The sequence below is a fragment of the Pituophis catenifer genome, unplaced genomic scaffold (assembly GCF_029215685.1).
Source record: "Pituophis catenifer annectens isolate HBS135680 unplaced genomic scaffold, rPitCat1.0.hap2 SCAF_8, whole genome shotgun sequence".
Taxonomy (NCBI): Eukaryota; Metazoa; Chordata; class Lepidosauria; order Squamata; family Colubridae; genus Pituophis; species Pituophis catenifer.
Window position 1 is genome coordinate 29,826,359 of NW_027256888.1, and position 21,911 is coordinate 29,848,269.

Sequence of the window (21,911 nt, forward strand, 5' to 3'; positions counted from 1 at the left end):
TTATACAAAGTCAGCTTATTGCCCCCACAAACTGGGTCCTCATAAAGTCCTCAACTTCTTACAAAAGTTGTTAAATGAATCATTGCAGTTCTTAAGTTAGGAACAGGATTGTTAAGTGAATATGGTTTACCCATTCAGAAGCTCACAAAAGGTAATCACATGATACTGGGACACTGTAACCTTCATAAATGTGAGTTAGTTGCCAATTGTCTGAATTTTGTTCATATGACCACGGGGGTGCAACAATGGCCACAAGTGTAAAAAATGGTCATAAGTCACATTTTCAGTGAAGTTGTAATTTTGAACAGTCAATAAATGAACTGTTGTAAGTTGAGAACTATCTGTACATTCTGGTTTGTTTCCTTGTTTTTTTTAAAGTTGTTTATTTTTAAAACTATTTTTTATCTTGTACTATGAGTTCATGTGTTTTTTTTAAAAAAAAAACAATAAAAAGTACACTAATTTTTGACAATCATTATTATTAGAAGCTTAGAGGGGTCACATAAGACCTGAGGTTTATGAGATCAAGGATATACTAAATAAGTTTGATAGACCTTGAATCAGCAGTGAAATCTGGCCGGATCTATCTGGCTTGCGCGAACCGGTACGGCCAGCAGTGGGAGGCTCCACCCACCTGCCGGGAAGTCATTATGTCCCGTTTTTTACCTGTCTTTTGCATGTGCAGAAAAGGCGCTCGCACTCACATTTCTGAACTGGTAGCGATGGTAAGTGCATTTCACCGCTGTCTTGGATGGGGTAGAATGATTATGGAAGTGGAATATACCATATTTCCCCCAAAATAAGACCTGATCTTATTTTCTTTTGACCAAAATAAATGCCAAGACTTATTTTCAGGGATGTCTTAATTTTTTTTGCCCTACCCTTCAGGGCATCAGCATCCCAGAGGGCCTAGTGATGGAATAGTCCAACTGTTTCAGACCACCCGAGCCTCCCCCAACCCACTGACATATCTTATCTCCCCCCCCCGGAGTCCCCACAATTTCTCCCCCCTCATCCTACCATGCCAGGTCACTTACCTTGTGAAGATCTGTCTCCTCTCCAGCCTCTCTGCCGTGGTTTCTTTTTCTGCTGGCAGTCTCAGTGCAAAAGGTATTTGCAAGATGATGAGACTTTGGGACAGCGAAACAGTATTGCTTCAAGCCTCCCATCAGCGTGCAAACACTTTTTGTGCCATTCCAGTCTGGGCGCGAAGAGAGCTTTAAGCTGGTGGGAAGCTTGAAGTGATGCGATTTCGCTGCCCCAAAGTCTCATTGGCTTGCAAGTGTTTTTCGCACTGAGACTGGGGATGGCACAAAAAACCAGTTTGCAAGCCAACGAGACTGGAATAGCACAAAAAGCATTTGCAAGCTGATGGGAGGCTTGAAGCAATATTGTTTTGTTGTTTTGCTGCCCCAAAGTCTCATCAGCTTGCAAGTGCTCCTCAGCCGGATCTGGCACAGGCCTCAGTTCACAGAGAACAGAGGCCTGAAGTACTGTAGTACAAGATCTTGTGCTACTGATCTTGCATGATCTCTCACTACTTTAAGTCTCTGTTTTCTGCAAATGCACTGAAGTAGACAAAGAAACTGATGGCTCACTATATCATCACAAGATAAGTGAGTCGCCACAGGCCTTATGGCCTTATGGTGTGGGATAGGCAAGGTGAATGCTGCAATGCCTCTGCTGTCATTTTTAAGTGTGAACAACGGCAGTGGTACTGCAACATTTGTAACTGGGTCGGAAGTACTTTGGGGGGCTAAGCAGTGGTGGGATTCTACCGGTTCTAGGGGGTTCGGCCGAACCGTTTGTTAAATTGCTGGCTCGTCCCGCCCCTTGCCCCACCCTTCCGCACCACTATTTATTGCCAATAAATAGTGGTGGGCGAGAGGTGGACGAGCCAACAATTTAACAAACGGTTCGGTGTTTTTTTGTAATTATATTGGCCCGCGGAGCTTCAGCATAGGCTAATTAGCCCTTGATTAGATTGGCTCCCGACTCTCAGCTGATTTGCTCTCAGCTGTTTTGCTCAGGGCTCTGCTGCTTCTTTGCTGAACCGGCCAAATACTCTGTTCAAAGAAAATACATTGTATGTTTGTATGTGTGTTTCTAATTATTGTTATTTATTCATATTTGTTCTCTTTTATTCTTTAAAGTTTAACAATTCATTCTTTATCTTAATATCTTTATATTTGTTTGGGGTTGGCTTTCTTCCCTTTCATCTTTTTTATTGTACAACAATCTTTCTCCTCAAACCTACCACCTCTCTCTTTTCTTTCCTTCTTACTTTCTCTTCCTCCCCATCTTCTTTTCCTCCCTACTTCCTCTTCCTTTCTCCTTCTCCTCCTCTCTTCCTCCCTCTCTTACCCTCCTCCTCTAATTTCCCTTCCCTTCCTTCATCCCTCTCTATTGCTGTATCCTTTTATGCATATGGACTACTCAGAGGGCTGAAAAAGTTATTTTTGACTGGTCCTCGCACTTTTGACCAGTCCTCGAACTTACGACTGTCCTCACATTTTGCGTTTTTGCCCTATCTTGTCACCATGGTGAAGAGAAGCAGTTATGAAATGAGTGACACGGTTGTTAAGAATGCTACAATGGGCATAAATGATGACCAGTCATAAGTGCAAAGACCGGTCAAAAGTGCAAGGACCTATCAGAAATCACTTTTTTCAGCCCTCTGGGTAGTCCTTTTGTGCATATGGACTACTTAGAGGGCTGAAAAAGTTATTTTTGACTGGTCCTCACACTTTTGACCAGTCCTTGAACTTACGACTGTCCTCACATTTTACGTTTTTGCCCTATCTTGTCACCATGGTGAAGAGAAGCAGTTGTGAAATGAGTAACACGGTTGTTAAGAATGCCGCAACGGGCATAAATGTGAGGATGGTCATAAGTGCGAGGACCGGTCAAAAGTGCGAGGACTGATCCAAATGGGATTACAAAATACCGCTATGGCTGGATCTTGGTCATATTATGTGGAATACAAATATAATGTCACTCGGGGGGGTTTTATATAAAGAGGTTCTTTTTACAGATGCGGGTAGATGGCAGTTGAAGACATTAGAGACACTGTTGGACGAAGGGATTAACTTAACTTGGTTACAATATAATCAACTAACACTGAGATGGAAAGAGGACCAAAAAATTGGTATTATGCTGCACGAGGAAGAATTGGTTAGACATATAAAAGAGAAAGGTCCAATGCATATTAAAAGGCTTTATAATGTTTTGTTAGAAAGGGATTCAGAAACTGAATTGGTTAAAGATTGTATGATTAAGTGGGCACAAAATTTTGAAGAACCAGTGATGTTGGAAACATGGGAAAAAATCTGAATCCAGAACGTTAAATTTACACAGTCCCAGAATTTGAGGGAAAATTTCTATAAAATGTTTTATAGATGGCATTTAGACCCCAAAAAATTGTCGTGTATGTACCCTAATGTTCAGCCAAAATGTTGGAGATGTGATTGTTTAGATGCTACATATTATCATGTTTGGTGGACTTGTAGGAAAGTTAAGGCTTTTTGGATAAAAATTTGGTGGGTCATGCAGAATGTTTTGAAGAAAAAAATTCAATTTTCTCCACAATTGTTTTTATTGGGTATAGTTAAGGGTTTTACATTGGGTGAAACAAAATTGATATTACATGATAACAGCAGCGAGATTATTGATAGGTAAATACTGGAAAAATGAAGCTTTGCCCACTATCGAGGAATGGACTTTGAAGATGGCCAGTTTTGTAGAGATGGCGAAGATTTCAGCATATTTAAAAGATTGTTCACAAGAGACTTATGAATGGGAATGGAAAAAGTGGATAGATTATGTTCAGAACAAATATCAAACTAGGAAGTATCAAATAGCTTTTATTTGAATATGTTGTATTAAGATAGAAATATTTTAATGTAATGAAGTTGAAAAATTATACGGGGGAGGGAGGGGTTCAAGTTTTATACAAAGGGGGGTTTTTTACTTGATATTGTGTGGAAGTCCGGGGGGAGGGGAGGGCTAGGGAGGGTTAGGGAGGTTGGGAAGTTTGGGGTGGGTTGAGGGGGGGGGAAAGGGGTGAAAATGTAATTGTAAAACTTTTGCAATAAAAAAAAAAAAAGTGCGAGGACCAGTCAGAAATGACTTTTTTCAGCCCTCTGTAGTCCCTATGCAGATAGCCACGCTCACGGGTCACATGACCAGCTAGCCACGCCCACTCAGTCACATGACCACCAAGCCACATCCCCAGCTAAGCCACGCCCACAGAACCGGTTGTTAAAAAAATTGAATCCCACCACTGGGGCTAAGTCGTAACTTCGAACAGTCACTAAGTGAACTGTCATAGCTGAGGGATTACCTGTAATTTTATGGTGCACTATAGCTATTAGTTGCTTTGTCATGCGCATCAGTACCTTTTTGTATCTATAGTCAATCTTCTTGGGTTAGATGGCATTATGTGGTATAAAGTTGTTGTCACCTCTTAGTGACCACATAGATTTTTTCCATGATGATCTATCTGCAAGCTAGTCTTTCTGATATAACCCTTCTTCTCTTTTCTTCTACCATTCCCACTATTGGAGCCATCACTAGGGAGCTAGATCTTCATATAATGTATCCTAAATAGGAGAATCTGAGCTTGGTCATTTGTATCTTGAGAACTCTGGGTTGATTAGATGATACTAGATTTCAAATAAGTCTGATTTAGACTGCTTTTAACATCTAGTAAATCGTTTAGGATGCTTCTACATGGAAAGAACAAAGTGTTTGCTTATCTACTTATAGCAATTTAAAAGAGTGGAGGACTAATATGCTTGTCAAGAAAGGCAGCCCCCGCCCCAATAAAGCAAATCATTGTTGTGCATTTTATTTTTGTCCTAGAGCCATGGTGGCAAACCTATGGCACACGTGCCAGAGGTGGCACGCAGAGCCCTCTCTGGGGGCACATGTGATGTCGCCCCAGCCCAGCACCATCACGTTTCTCCATCACGTTTCTCGCCATTGTTTGCAGGACTAAAAAAATGCAGAAAACAGCATTCCGCCTTTGTGGCGGTGCTGCCTCCATGGCCTGCCCCTTGCGCAGCACAGTGAAATTTAGAGCGCTTCACAATGGGGGAGACAGGGTCCCCTCCTCCTCCTGGAGTCCATTACCATACAGAGCCACAATGCAATGGCATCGGCTCACTCTCGCCTCCCAGTTGCTTTTTCTGCAGAGCTGCCTGTGTTGGGATGCCCCGCCTCCCTGCCAGCCAGCCAGGCTTCGGCTCTTAGCCGACCAGCTGAATGTGGGTGTTCTGCTCCTGGACTCGTCAGCCTCCCACCACCCAGTACCAGTTCAGGGGTTCCTTCCCCCTCTCCAAGGGGCAGAGGAGAAGAGAGAGAAAGGGAGGGAAAGAGAGAGAAAGAGAGAAACAGAGGGAGGCAGAGAGAGAGAGGGAGAGGGAAAGAGGGAGGAAAAGAGAAGGGGAGGGGGAACGAGGGAGAGAGAGGGAGGGAAAGGGAGGGAAAGAGAAGGGAAGAGAGAGAGAGGGGAAAGGGAGGGAAAGAGAAACAGGCAGAGATGTGGAAAGAGAAAAGGGGAGGGAAAGGGGGAAGGAAAGGGAGAGGAGGAAAGAGGGAAAGAGGGAGGGAGAGAAAGAGAAAGGGAGAGAAAGGGGAAAGGGAAAGAGACAGAGGGGAAAGAGAGGGAGGGAAAGAGAAATGATATGAAAGTTTTTCTTTTTTATTATTGCTAAACGCAATATTTAAAAAGCAGGGGGGGAAATGAAGGGGCATAAAAGTTCATTTATCACATTTTTCTTAGAACAGTTAGCTGAACTCTGCCTTGTTTATCATTATTTTAAGTATTAAAACCTCAGTATTCAGGTTAAATTACCATGTTGGCACTTTGCGATAAGTAAGTGGGTTTTGGTTTGCAGTTTGGGCACTCAGTCTCTAAAAGGTTTACCATCACTGTCCTAGAGCCAAGATTGGGGCTAAATATTGTGAATTCCAAAGCTAATTATGTGAAGCCTAATGCAAAATTGTTATTTTTCTTTTGATTACCTTTTAGAGGAGATATGTACTTTGGTGATTGCAGAGACTTTTCCCGAAGATGCAGGGATCTTTGCATGCACAGCAAGCAATGATTATGGATCAGTCACAAGCACTGCCAAACTGACTGTGCTGTCAGGTATTCAGCAGTTTTTGGGTGGGTTGTGTTGTCTACAATATAAGTGAAACAAAGTGATATTTGGACCCAGCTGCACTAGATACATTTGGAGTACATTGTATGTTGTATTTCCACATTTTTTACTGATGACGTATTACTTTATATCAGGGTAAAAAGAATGTATAAAGTTGACATATCTAAGAATATTCTACATAATCCTCTAAAACAGGGGTTCCCAATCTTGACAACTTTAAGATGCGTGGCTAGGGAATTCTGGGAGCTGAATTCTGGGAGTTGAAGTCCACGTCTTAAAAGTTGCCAAAACTGGGAATCCCTGCTCTAAATCTTACTCACTTACTTATTTGATTTCTATTCCACCCATCTCGCCTAGAGGTGGCATTAGGAAATACAGTAAAATAAACTGACAGTGGATCCAACTAACAGAAATGCAGCTGCTAATTATAAAGGAAGAAATTTGGCCTCTGTTTCAATTGGACCACAAACTACAAAAATAAAACTATGGAAGAAATGTACTGATATAATAAAAACCTAAATTATGCACTAAAATATCTTGCCATTATGAGTGTACAATTATATTGAAAAATGGTTCAAGATGAAACCATTTCTTTTCCTCATTCAGGTGTATTGAAGTAAAACCCCCATGGTTTCTAGCTAGCACAAAATGATTCTGATTTTTTAAAAATCTAGTTCAGTTCATATCTTTTAAATTATGAAGAAATTAATAAGAATAAGAATTTTATGTATTAACGATAAAGTATGTAGTCAGCAGTATATTTCATTATGATAATTAGTTAAGAATATATTCCTATAAATGCTGGTTTCTGTAACTGCCAGTAAGCAATGTGCAATGTGGATATTTTGGCACCGTGTAAATTCCTTAATAATTATCCATATCCTCCCCTTTATTTGTTTTGTTTTCTACTATATAGAGGGAGAAGTTAATTATAAGTTCAAATTTTAACATTAAGATTTTGAGGCTAGGTGGCAGCAGAGGCAACATGGAAAAAATGAGTAACTCATATTAAAAACAAAAGCCAAAACCCCCCAGTAATTTTCCTGTGAGTATTAAATATAAACCAGAAATGCATGCAGAAGTCTTGGAATAAGTTGGTGTTTTTCATGCACAGTGGTGTTATAGATCTGTGATTAATTCAAATAAGTTTGATACACACAATTTCTTCATTTAGCCAATGCTGAGCTTAGATCAGTTACTGTTCTCAACTCAATTTCCACTTGTAACATGAACAATAGCAGTAAATAAATATTTATTTATGATCCTTAAGTTCAAATGCTCATGAGAATTTGAAAATAACTGTCTTTTCTGGCATAACAGTTCAATGTAACTGACTAAAGTAATGATCTCATTTTCAATGAACTAAAATGTTCAATGAACTAAAATAATTCAAATAATGTGTTACGATGATGTACTATTTTTTCCTTTCTATTTTAGCCAGTTGCGAAAGCTCCAGCCATGATTTGTCAATGCGAGTACAGAATAAGGATAACTTTCAACATTTCCCACCTCCATCTTCACGTCTTGAGATTAATTCTGTGGAGCTTCCTCCAAAGCATTCAGAGCACTCCAAGATCAGTCATCCCAGCTCAAATGTAGCAGCTTTTGAATTACAGTTTAACTCTGTGGAGAAGAAAACCAATGGAATTCATCCTACCCATGGAGTCAATGGGATCACTAATGGCAACACCAAAACTGACAAATCCCACACTGGTGAATTGCTTTCACCCACAAAAACACCACCACCTGTGCTTGCTAAGCCAAAGCTGTGAGTAATTCTTTGTCATTATATATTTATGACAAATTTATATAATTCTTTGCCAGGGGCCAGAAGTTTAGCAGATAAAATTTCAAGACTTCTAGAAGACAGCAAGTTAGACAAGTTATATTAGCTAACTAACAGCATACATATGAAAAATTATAATGCTTCTGAAGAATTGCATCACATATGACATTTTCTTCCATATGGCGCTACATTGATGTAGTGGGAATGAAAATTCATCTTCAAATCATTACTTGGCCACGAAGCTTAGTAGGTGGCTTTTGGTCAGTTGTTATCTCTCATCCAAACATGAAATGCTTGGGGTGGAGGACAAAAGCACTCTTGCTCACATCGTTCAGTACCTTATTGCATAGTATAAATCTAATATCTGTAAGCAATGAGCTTACATCACAAGTCTAAGGTTTTTGTTAAAATGGATACATAAATACATGTACATCTACCCTTTGGATCTTCCAGAATGATTTGTTTTTTTTAAGTTTTTTATTTTTATTTTTAAACAAACAATTCATCATTAATCAATCATTGTAACATCTGGGTACAATTTTTTTTTTGTGTCATCATATTCAACATTTATCATTTTCTTAATACATATTTATCTTTCCTCTTACATTTAAATTTAATGTATTACAACATATTTTCCCCATATTTCTTACTTTTACATTGCCTATTGTCTATATTCAGTCTCTATCCATTGATAAAATTGTCCCCATATGTTGTAATTCTCCGATTCTTCCTTCCCTTTAATTGCTAATGTTAATCTACTCATTTCTGCACATTCTAATATTTTCTTAATTACCTCTCCCTTTGTAGGAATTTTTTCTGCTTTCCAATTTTGTGCAAATACCATTCTTGCTGCCGTTATTACATGTATGATCAAATATATATTTTCTTTACTAAATTTCTCCAGTGAGATACCCAGCAGGAACAGCTCCAGTTTAAGATCAATATCTTGCTGTATCATTTTCTCTAACCATATTCGAATTTTTGCCCAATAATTTCTCATTTCTGGACATGTCCACCACATGTGATAATACGATCCTGGTGTCTGGTGGCATTTCCAACATTTAGTTGATTTATCTTTAAACATTTTTGCCAATCTTTCTGGTGACATGTGCCATCTATAAAATATTTTATACAAGTTCTCTTTATATGCTGTAGCCATTGTTAATTTATCATTTCTTTCCCATAATTGCTGCCATTTATCTAACTCTATTGTGTATCCAAAATTTTTTGCCCATGCTATCATTGTTTCTTTTACTTGTTCTTCTTCTAATTTAACACCAAGTAAATAACTATAGAATTTTTTAATCATTTTGTCATCTGTTCCTGGGAGTATATCATCCAATTCTGTCATCTCCAAATAAAAACCATATAACTTTGCATCTTTTTCATATCTTGATTGTATTTGCAGTTGTGTATATCACTCCATATCAATCCCTTGTTCTACTAGTACTTGTTTCATTTTCAATTCCCCCTTTTCTGATAAAATATCTTTATATCTGATAATATTTTCCATATTAATAATATTTGGATGTACTAATGCTTCCATTGTTGAAAGCCATGTTGGTATTTTCAAATAATGTTTTTCTTTAACTTTCTCCCATACTAATAATAAAGCATTCCTTCATTTCAACTCAATTCAATTTCATTTAGTAAGAATCAAAAGTTTAAAAATACTCCTTCAGGCTTTCTGCTCTTATTCCCTTGTTTCCCAAATCAATTCTAATTCATTCAATTTTCTTCTTCCATTTGGGCCAATCCACTTTCTTTGCTGCTAAGCTACCGGAGGCAGAGAGCTGACACAGGCCCACTCTCCTCTCCTCTCCTTGTCCCGTTTTCTTCTCTTCAAACTATTTCCAGGTTTATGAAAAGAAACATATATTTAACATATATTTAAAAAACAAGCTTCTCACCCAGATGATTCCACTTCCTGTGTTTCTCTGCTTCAGATGTGACCACCCCAGCTTCATAGCAGCACATTCAATGGCCACTTTCTCAATCGTCTGGTTGAGGGGCTTCTTCTGACTAGCCAGGGAATTTGCAGCTTCCCTGTGCTCGCCAGTCTGTGCCTCTCTCATTCACCATCTTTACAGGATAGCTTTGGTCAATAAAGACCCCCAAACGGCTGCGACATCAATGATTTTTCGGGAGACCCCGAAAAAAGTGTTGTCTCGCCGCAACACTGGCTATGCCCCCTTGGCCTTCCAGAAGGATATTAAAGACTAGTTTTGCTGGTTGGTTTGGGAACCCAAGGGGAACACTCACCATTGGTCATGGTTAACGGGGTAAGATCTCATCCTCATGGCATCCATATCCGTGGTTCTAATTTTCATATAGTTTTTTTATTATAATTATTTTATATTTATCTGCTGACTGTTTGTAAGTAGGCCAAAGTCTCCTTATTGTTGAGAGGCATGGCATATAAATGTAATAAATAAATATTTAGGACAGTGGTTTCTATTTTAACTTCTTTAATTTAGGCACCACCTAACTTCAGACTGAATGAGTATGATCTACAATAAAACCAACCAAATTCTAGTACAAGCATTTGTATGCCTCCCCACTGTTCATGCAATTCTGGTGGTTAACATTAATCATACAACTGGGTTTTTTTCTGTGCAGTCTCAACTGATAATATAATTCAGACTTCATCCAATATCCTTCAGGTGTGGGAAAGATTATAAGAATTCATTAGGATAATTACTGGAATTGAAATACAATCCATTTAAAGGATAATAATTTGGGAATATGTGTGGATAAAGATATATATGAAAAAAATAACATACATACTAAGCAAAATTACATACATATATTTCATTTTTAAAATTTTTCTACATTTCTTCCTTCTTATTATGTGCTAGTCCTGTTACATGTAATGAATTATTTTAATACCATTTTCTTATTCTGATCAGCTATACTTTTTATCTAAATAAGTGTGATGACCTATGGCAGTGATGGCTAACCTTTTTGCCATCGCGTGCCAGGAGAGGAGGGGCGGGGGAGGGTCACACGCGCACGTGCCCACGTGCATGTGTGCGCAACCCCTCCCCCTCCCCCCCGCTCCTGGCACATGATGGCCTGGTAGGCCCGTTTTTCTTTCTTACCTGGTTCCAGATCCTCTCTGTGTATCTGGGAATGGCGAAAACAGCCTTTCCCACTCCCTTGGAGGCCCTACGGAGGCTCAAAGGGCCCATTTCCTCACTCTCAGTGGGACAGGAAGTGACGTTTTTTCCTGTCCCCAGCCTCCAGAACCTCTCTAGGAGCCTCTCTAGGAGTCTCTAGGAGTCTCTCTAGGAGTCTCTGGAAGCTGGGGACAGGAAAAAACTTCACTTCCTGTCCCACCGGGAGTGGGGAAATGGGCCCTTTGAGCCTCCGTAGGGCCTCCAAGGAAGTGGGAAAGGCTGTTTTCGCCGTTCCCAGATACACAGAGAGGATCTGGAGCCAGGTAAGAAAAAAAAATGGGCCTTCCCCCCCCGCCCCCCAGGCCCTCAGAGGCAGGAAACAGCCTGTTTCCCTACTTCTGGTGGGCCCAGAAGGCCCGAAAATCAGCTGGCCGGCGCGCACATGCGCCCCAGAGCTGAGCTGGCATGCCCACTAATATGGTTCCGCGTGCCACCTGTGGCACGCGTGCCATAGGTTCGCCATCACGGACCTATGGAATAGTATAGGCATTCCTGAACCTTAAAACAAAGACAAAAAAAATCAATTTGAATAGAAATTTAAATATAATACTCCTGTTGATTAATAACTCCCACGTTTTGCATTGAGACTTCATTCTAAATCATAGGCATTGTGGATCATATTTTTTCTTGCTTAGATATGTATCATGCTATTGATCAGAGCATTTTAAATTTATATAAGTCTTGTAAAATGCCACTGTTTCTTTGTAGTGAATTTGGAGCAATAGATTCTGTTGGGCAAATGCTAGGTACCACTATTGTCTTCAGATTTTGATACAACATATTGGTTTCTTGTTTGAGAAACATATGTTATAGCTCAATCATGAAATCATAATCTGTTGCTTATGTAATAGAATTACTACCTTGAAAATGAGAAATGTGTTAAAACTTGGGGAAAGAACATGTAATATAGCCACTGTATAGCCAGCCAGTATAACCATATTCAGTGCTGAACGTGGGAATTGTAATTCACTGTGCTCTAGACTCAGTTTAATATGTAGGTTTTTTGAGGCAATGATGGTTTGGGCTGGGTGAGTAGGGGAACCAGATTTTTGAAAAGTGCTAAGTAAAGTACTTTTTTCCTGGATCCTGGTTTCCAGTAAATGGAAACTCACCAGGGTGAAAAATAGAGGTGGGTTTCAGCAGGTTCTGACCAGCTCTGGAGAACTGGTAGCGGAAATTTTGAGTGGTTTGGAGAACCGGTAGTAAAAATTCTGACTGGCCCCGCCCCCATCTATTCTTTGCCTCCCAAGTCCCAGCTGATCAGGAGGAAATGGGGATTTTGCAGTAACCTTCCCCTGGAGTAGGGAGAGAATGGAGATTTTACACTATCCTTCCCCTGCCATGCCCACCAAGCCATGCCCACCAAGCCACACCCACAGAACCGGTAGTAAAAAAATTTGAAACCCACCACTGATGAAAAAGATAACTGTTGCTCAGTATTTTATCTGGAAATTTGAGTTTTTCACTCTCTTAATAGAGTTGAAGCCAGGATTTGAAGTTATCCTCTAAAATTCCTGATATTTGAGAACAGCAAAGCTAGGAGTTGGATTCAAATCCTGTTATAACATTTTTAATGCTATTAAGTTGTTGGCCATTGAAATGTGCTTATAAATAATACACCATAAACTCTAGAATATTTGATTATTGTTTTGTGTGAAATGTCCAATTAACATCTGATGTCAAGCCATACTAAAAGATATAATTGGAAATGACAAGGGAAAGTTGACAAATATATTTCTGGTCCACTTCACTTCATTATTCGATTTTTTTTAAGAAGTTATTATTTTTACATTCATTGTATTGGGTTTAGTACTGCATTACAAAATTCAATTCTAGATTGTGTGGGACAACATGCAATAAGATATAATAGTTCGTGACCTTCCAGAATTTCAATAAACTGATGTTTGTTTTACATATGTTACATCTATAAGCAGTATAGTTTTACTGTATATATTAATAAAATTTTGAATGTAAAAGTTTGGTCCTGGAATTTTAAACATTTGAAGATCATATAAGTGATGAAATTAAAGCTGTTGTTTTTTTAATATGTTTTATTTACAGTTTTTCTTTAACAACCAACATTTTTTTGTGGACAGTGTAATGACTGGGTTGACATATTGTTCACACAGTGCTCACAGTAATAATACAATTACATATATGGAATTTTTGTCTTCCAACTTCTAGCCTTAATGTGCTCATTATTCTTTTTTGTATCAATCAATATTCTACTATTTTCCCAATTTATCACTCAGTGTTCCACCACATTTTCAATATCTCAACTTTCTATAAATACCAATAGAACCAGTTATCAATAAGATTTAATCAGTCCCAAGATTGTATCTCTAAGTCCCCTGAATTTATAGTCCTTAAAAACTATATTTTCCAGTATATTTTTTACATCCTGTTGATCATAATACCTTTAAATATACCTAATTCTAGTCTTCCATCTCCTAATCTTAATGTTTCTGTGTTTATAATAAATTCCATTATATGTCTAAATATATAATACTATTTTCCCAGTTTAAACTTTCCACTTATTTCTATTGTTACTATATTGCAAAAAAGTATGTAGACTCTATCCATCATCTCTCAGCCTTTTTAGGATTTCATCATTTATTGATTTTTTAAGGGATACTTTTATGTTTCTCTTTTAGAATCCTACATGTCTTTCTAGCATTTTTATGCAAACTCATTGTTCCCTCTGTCTACCCTTTATCTCCTTCTGCTGCATCTTTTGAATATCCATCCATGACCCTTTCATTATTTTTGAAAGATCTTCCTTTCCCCCCCCTCTCTATTCTGTTATAAGTTCTTAGGGTATTGTCTATTTAATTTTTAGTATTTATTATTGCTGTCTTTTCAGTATTTTTATCTGTTTTAACTTATTTTTATCTTTTTGTATTTTATTTTGCTTTGTCCCTTCCACCACTCCTTCTAATTTCTCAGCTGACTTCTGTATATTATATTCATCTTTTCCTCCCATTTCTTGAGAGCCTTGTACTTTCACATCTTTATCTTTAAATATTCCCATCAACTTCTTATAATTCTTTGTTGATATTTCTAGCATTTCTTCATAGAACTTTATTGTCTCCTGCTGGGTCATTTTGTAACAAGTTAATATACCTCTAATGTTCCAATATCTGAAAACTCCAGAAAAAATCACATTCATAAGATTTGGTCAATCCCAAAGTTATTCCTCCAAGTCCCCAAATTTTTGATTAGTTTGTGCTTTTCAGTTTTTATAATTTCCAATTTACACCTTCCCAATTGTCCAGATTTTAACATCTTATTTATCTTTTCTTCTTTTGTTCCTTCAAGTCTTTCAAATCCACTTTTCAGTGTACAATTCCAATAAAGTTTTAGTGTTTAATTTTTTTTTAAATTTGATTTATATACCGCCCTTCTCCGGAGACTCAGGGTGGCTTACAATGCGCTAAGCAATAGCCTTCATTCTTTTGTATATTTATACAAAGTCAGCTTATTGCCCCCACAACTGGGTCCTCAATTTAATTTGCCTTCTGGCTCTTCAAAAAGTTCAGTAAATATTTCCCAGCATCCACACCTACTAAGATAAAGTCAAGATCAAGCAGCTTCCAAGTGTTATTTACTTCTTTCACTACTTTTTTCTAAATTATACATGTTGCAGTAATCTTCTTCCTCCAGTAGATGGCTCCCCTGCTCCTACTTCCAGCATTCCATAGAATGTAAAAATCAGAAACAGCTGATTGTCATCTAGTCAAGGGAGTGAGAAATAGAGTTTAAAAAAACAATTTCTCCCAAAAGTCACTTTTCACAACGTTGTTTCCAGGCTTTCTATGTTTTAAATCATCCTTTAGGGTTTTTTATCTTTTACTTCTGAATCTTTACTCTTTAATCTTCCTCTTTAGTTTTTAGTCTTTAATCTTTCTCCATAAATCCAATCGCCGCTTTTTTAACAATTGGAGATCTTTTTTTTTTTTTTTTGGAGCTTTTAACTTAGGTTAACTCTCTAAAATAGCAGTTGGAAATTTTCTCACCCAGTTTCACTGCTCTGTCCACACACCGCTCCAGTGCAAGATTATAATGTCCTGGTTGTGCCAGCTTGTGACTGACCTAAAATGGCCGTTGTCCCTGCTGCCATTCAGGAGAGCTTTCTTTGGATCAGTGAGGAAATTGCAGTTTCCTCGTGATTGACCTTTCTTCACCTCCCCTCCAGGGAGGCTTAACCCCATAGGGTCTCCCAGCAAGTAGTTGCTGGCTGCATTTCATGGAGCCCAGTGGAGCTCCGCTATTTTGCAACCATTCTCACCGCGACGTGAACCGGAAGTCCTGAAGTATGTAAAAAGCTTCGTCCTGAAATTTTAAAAATTTGAAGATCTTTTATGTAACTATGAATGGTTTTAAGAAATTTTATTCCATAGTTACATTCAATTGTAATAACAAGAACTACATTGGTACAGATTTAAAATGTTAATTAAGGCTTAATTTATACTGGAGGAAGACTTCATAAGAAATCATTTAATATGTCTAAACTTTCTATCTTTCACTGCTCTCATGTAAATGCATTCAAAATTTATGTGCAGTGTAATACACCAAAAGCGTGCACTTGCTGGTACATTGCTAAATTAACACATGCATGGATCAAGGCACTTAGAAGAAAAGTGCAAAAAATCTGCTTAGAAGCTCTCAATTGATTTGCTAATGATTCCTGTTCATTTAAATTTATTTCATTCTTTTTCAATTCCATCAATTTCTTGATTTTTTTATTTTAAATATCTTTCTGGAATTCTTTTTCCAAGTTTTTATATTCTTCTTCCAATCTTACTTGTTTCTGCCATTTCTTTTTATTCTTTTTTCCCAAATATGTTATTGCCAAACCTCTAATATATTTTTCTTTAATATACAATACCATGCCTCTTTTACTTTGTTGTATCAGTTTTCTGTGCCATGCGATCAACGGAGCCTTTTTTTACTTTTTTAAAGCATTTTTTTACTTTTACTTTACTTTTACTTTACTTTTACTTTTATTTGATTTGTATACCACCGTACTCCCGAAGGACTCAGGGCGGTGAACAGCCAACAATAAAATACATACATACAAAACTTAAAAAGCAGAAATAAAATCGAATTAAATAGTTTGGCCCAGACAGATTAAAACCCCAATCAATTTAAAACAAATTTAAACTTTGAGGATTAAAAATATTAAAATTGTTTAAAAAGAGGGAGAAAGTTAGGCCAGGCCTGCCTGGTGAAATAAAAAGGTCTTTAGAGCATGGCAGAAGGTGCACAGATCCGGGATCCTCCGTATCTCCCGGGGGAGCTCGTTCCAGATAGTAGGTGCCCCCATAGAGAAGGCTGTCCCCCTGGGGGCTGCCAGTCGACATTGTTTGGCCGACGGCACCCGGAGGAGCCCCTCTCTATGAGAGCTTACTGGCCGGTGGGAGGCTATTGGTGGTAGTAGGCGGTCCCGCAGGTACCCAGGTCCTGAGCCATGGAGTGCTTTAAAGGTGGTAACCAAAACCTTGAAGCGCACCTGGAAGACCACCGGGAGCCAGTGCAGCTCGCGCAGGAGGGGTGTTACATGGGAGCGCCATGTCGCTCCCATTTCCACCCGCACGGCCGCACTCTGCACCAGTTGGAGCCTCCGGGTGCTCCTCAAGGGGAGCCCAAAGTAGACAGTGTTACAATAGTCCAGGCGGGAGGTGATGAGGGCATGAGTGACCGTGCGTAAGGAGTCCCGATCCAGAAAGGAATGGCGAATCAGGCGGACCTGATGAAAAATCCTCCCGGTCACGGCCGTCAAGTGCTCTTCTAAAGACAGCCGTGAATCCAGGAGGACGCCCAAGTTGCGTGCCCTCTCCGTGGGGGCCAATGATTCGCCCCCAATAGTCAGTGATGGCACCAACTGACTGTATCGAGACGTTGGAAACCACAGCCACTCGGTCTTGGATGGATTGAGCCTGAGCCTATTCCTCCCCATCCAGATCCGCATGGCCTCCAGGCACCGGGACATCACTTCAAGGGCATCGTTGGGGTGGTCTGGGGTGGAGATGTACAGCTGGGTGTCATCAGCGTACTGGTGGTACTTCACCCTGAAACCACGGATGATCTTGCCCAGTGGCTTCACATAAATGTTGAACAGGAAGGGCGAGAGGACCGACCCTTGCGGCACCCCACATATGAGGGGCCTCGGGATCAACCTCTGCCCTCCTGTCAACACAGACTGCGACCGGTCAGAGAGAAAGGAGGAGAACCACTGCAATACAGTGCCTCCCACCCCTAACTCTTCCAACCGGTGCAGCATGATACCATGGTCGATGGTATCAAAAGCCACTGAGAAATCTAACAGGACCAGGACAGAGGAGCACCCCCTGTCCCTAGCCCTCCAGAGATCATCTACCAACGCGACCAATGCTGTTTCCGTGCTATACCCGGGCCTGAATCCCGACTGGAACGGATCCAGATAGACAGTTTCATCCAGGTACTGGAGGAGCTGTCGCGCATCCACGCTCTCAACAACTTTCACAACAAAGCGAAGGTTGGAGACCGGACGATAGTTTACCAACATTGCCGGGTCCAGGGAAGGCTTCTTGAGGAGAGGCCTCACCACCGCCTCTTTCAAGGTGGCGGGAAAGTCACCCTCACCCAACGAAGCATTTATAATACCCTGGAGCCAGCCTCGTGTCACTTCCCAGGAAGCCAGCACTAACCAGGAAGAACACGGGTCCAATAAACAAGTGGTCGCGTTCAGTCTTCCCAGAATCCTGTCCACGTCCTCAGGGGTCACAGGATCAAACTCATCCCAGATAACATTCTCAAGACCTGCCCCAGTCCCTCCCCCTGAGATTACCCAGTCGGAGTCCAGATCTTCCCGAATCTGAGTGATTTTGTCTTACAGATACTGAGCAAAATCCTTGGCTCTACCCTCCAAGGGGTCCTCCCGCGCTTCCTGGTGGAGCAGGGAGCAGGTCACCCTAAAGAGGATGGCCGGGCGGTTATCTGATGATGCAATAAGAGCAGCAATATAACTACATTTCGCTGCTTTTATCGCCACTAGGTAATTCCTAATATGGGATCTTACTAGTGTCCGGTCGGATTCAAAAAGACTGGCCCTCCAACTAATCTCTAGGCATCTTCCGGCGTTTCAACTCCCTCAGCTCCTCGGTGAACCAAGGAGCCAATTGAGATTGGCGCCGGGTCAGAGACCGCAGAGGCATGACCCGATCCAGAGCTCCAGCGGCTGCCTTATCTCAGGTGGCCACTAGGTCTCCAGTCAAGGCGTGTGCCAGAGCCTCAGGAAATGGCCCAAGCTCCATCTGGAACCTATCAGGTTCCATCAGGCACCTGGGGCGGAACCATCTTACCGGCTCCACCTCCCTGTGGCGGGGTGCAGCGGTTCGAAGGTCGAGACGAAGGAGAGACTGATCTGACCATGAAAAAGGCTCGGTGACTATATCCCCTATCTCAAGATCACTCAACCACTGTCCAGAGACAAAAACCAGATCCAGCGTGTTTCCCCCCGTGTGGGTAGGGCCATGAATTAACTGGGTCAGGTCCATAGCTGTCATGGAAGCCATGAACTCCTGAGCCACCTCAGACGTCTCACCCACGGACAGCAGGTTGAAATCCCCCATGACCATAAGCCTGGAGGTGTCAACCACCACCGCGGCGATGACGTTGAATAGCTCGGGCAGGGCTGTTGCCATGTGGCAGGGAGCCAGGTACGTGATCAGCAAACCCATCTGAACCCCATGACCCCATTTCACAAGGAGGAATTCACAGCCGGCCGTCTGAGGAACAGTGGCCTCCCTCGGTCTCAGACCTTCTTTAATGATAACTGCTACCCCCCCGCCCCTCCCCTGTGACCTCGGCTGATGGAATGCTTGGAAACCTGGCGGGCACATTTCAACAAGGGGAACCCCCCCTCCTGGCCCAACCAGGTCTCCGTAACACCTGCCAGGTCCGCACCCCCCTCCTGAACAAGATCACAAATGAGGGGGGTTTTGTTTACTATGGACCTGGCATTGCACAGCATCAGCCGAAGACCCGGGTCCTGAGGGTCTATGCAACCTGGAGGGCGAGTGGAGCCTTGGGGGCTGGAGCACGCCACCACTCATAGACAGCGAGTGCACACTCCCCTAACACAATATGGCTGCCTGCTCCCACCATATCTACCCCTAGGTAGTAATCAGGTGATTACTACCTATTCACCTGAACCAGTAGTAAAAAAATAATTTTAAAAAAGGTTCCGATGATCGCGTGGCACAGCTGTGATCTTGGGAACTTTTTTTAAAACTTTTTAAAAGCATTTTTTTACTACCGGTTCAGGCAAATAAGTAGGAAAAAATGCTTTAAAAAAGTAAAAAAAAAAGGCTCAGACGATCAAAGCTGTGCCGCGCGATCTTCTGAGCCTTTTCTCTTTATTTTATTTTATTTATTTATTTATTTGATTTGATTTCTATACTGCCCTACTCCCGAAGGACTCAGGGCGGTGCACAGCCAAACAATAAAACACATACATACAAAATTTAAAAGTAGAATAAAATCAAATTAAATAATTTTGGCTCCGACAAATTTAAAACCCCAAACTATTTAAAACCAATTTTAAAATTGAATGTATAAAATACTAAAAGATATTTAAAAATTAAAAATCTTTCATGAAAGAGGGAGAAAATTAGGCCAGGCCCGCCTGGTGAAATAATAAGGTCTTTAAAGCGTGGCGGAAGGTGCGCAGATCCGGGATCCTCTGAATCTCTAGGGGGAGCTCGTTCCAGATAGTAGGTGCCCCCACAGAGAAGGCTCTCCCCCTGGGGGCCGGCAGTCGGCATTGTTTGGCCGACGGCACCCAGAGGAGCCCCTCTCTATGGGAGCGTACCGGCCGGTGGGAGGCTATTGGTGGTAGTAGGCAGTCCCGCAAGTACCCAGGTCCTAAGCCATGGAGCGCTTTAAAGGTGGTAACCAAAACCTTGAAGCGCACCCGGAAGACCACCGGGAGCCAGTGCAGCTCATGCAGGAGAGGTGTTACATGGGAACGCCATGTCGCTCCCATTACCACCCGCGCGGCCGCACTCTGCGCCAGTTGGAGCCTCCGGGTGCTCCTCAAGGGGAGCCCCATGTAGAGAGCATTGCAATAGTCCAGGCAGGAGGTGACGAGGGCATGAGTGACCGTGCGTAACGAGTCCCGATCCAGAAAGGGACGCAACTGGTGAATCAGGTGAACCTGATGAAAAATCCTCCCAGTCATGGCCGTCAAGTGCTCTTCTAAAGACAGCCATGAATCCAGGAGGACGCCCAAGTTGCGCCCTCTCCGTGGGGGCCAATGATTTGTCCCCAATAGTCAGTGATGGCACCAACTGACTATATCGGGACGTCGGAAACCACAGCCACTCGGTCTTGGATGGGTTGAGCCTGAGCCTATTCCTCCCCATCCAGATCCGCACCGGGACATCACTTCAAGGGCATCGTTGGGGTGGTCTGGGGTGGAGATGTACAGCTGGGTGTCGTCAGCATACTGGTGGTACTTCACCCCAAAACCACGGATGATCTCACCCAGTGGCTTCACATAAATGTTGAACAGGAAGGGCGAGAGGACCGACCCTTGCGGCACCCCACATATGAGGGGCCTCGGGGTTGACCTTTGCCCCCTTGTCAACACAGACTGTGACCGATGGATGCAGCGATGGAGGCTCGGAGCTCAGACAGGGGACTTCACAAAAGATGTAACACAGCCATTCATTCATCGATGTGCTGTTGGTATCTCTACTGTCCTCCCACAACAGCAGGAGGGTCCTAATTATCTCCTCCAATGGGGGTGACTTTTTACTGTTTTAAAGCATGTTTTTTACTATCTATTTGCCCGAACCAGTAGTAAAAAAATGCTTAAAAAGTAAAAAAAATAAAAAAGTTCCGACAATCGTGTGTTGCTCAGCTGATAATTGGAATTTATTTTTTACATTTTTTTACTACCAGTTCAGCGAACCAGTAGTATTTTTTACTACTGATTCGGGTGAACCGGCCCAAACCGGTAGCATTTCACCCCTGCTTATAATTATATAACCAAGCTGGCTACCATCTGGATGTATCAGGATTGCAACTTCCGTAAATTAGAGTTTGACTGGGCATCGAGTTGGGATAACCCCCTGCTTAAGCAGGAGAACCTATACTATTTCAGATAAGTGGCTGTCTAGTTTTTTCTTAAAAACCTCCAGTGATGGAGCGCCCATGATTTCTGAAGGCAAGCTATTCCACAGTTAAAGAAGTGGAAGAAGTAATAGAAGGAGTTGAAACTTGCCGGAACCTTGAGAGTGACCATGTCATAATAGAATTCAACATAATGCAAACACAAGCAATAGAACATAATGATACCAAAATCTTAGATCTTAAAAGAGTTGATTTAAACAAACTTAGAGAGAACTTGGGAAAGATTCCTTGGATGAAAATCCTAAAGGGGAAAACAAGTCAGGAAGCTTGGGAAACTCTGAAAAATATGATCATAAAAGCCCAGTCCAGCACAGTACCAGTGAAAAAGAAAACAAGAAATCCAAGAAGAAACTAGCATGGTTGCAGAAAGATCTCTCTGATAAATTATAAGACAAAAAGGATAAGTACAAAAAATGGAAAGGAACACATAACTAAAGCAGAATATCAGCAGATAGCCAGAATCAGGAAAGCATAGGCTCAGAATGAACAAAAAACCTGCAACAAAAATCAAAGATAATTTTAAAAAGTTTGTTCCAACTTATAAATAACATGAAAAAATCAAGGACACAGTCCACTAAAGAGAGAAGACAGCAAGGAAGT

General features: G+C 41.1%; 1 protein-coding gene across 5 annotated transcripts in view; it reads left to right on the forward strand.

Moving 5' to 3' along the window:
- PALLD (palladin, cytoskeletal associated protein) overlaps positions 1 to 21,911 on the forward strand; it is a 531,380-nt gene that overhangs the window by 342,134 nt on the left and 167,335 nt on the right. For all 5 annotated transcript variants that reach the window (XM_070948121.1, XM_070948115.1, XM_070948116.1 and 2 more), the window contains exons 9-10: positions 6,035 to 6,154; positions 7,605 to 7,935. In XM_070948121.1, coding sequence (XP_070804222.1) covers positions 6,035 to 6,154; positions 7,605 to 7,935 — 451 coding nt within the window. The remainder of the gene's footprint in view (positions 1 to 6,034; positions 6,155 to 7,604; positions 7,936 to 21,911) is intronic.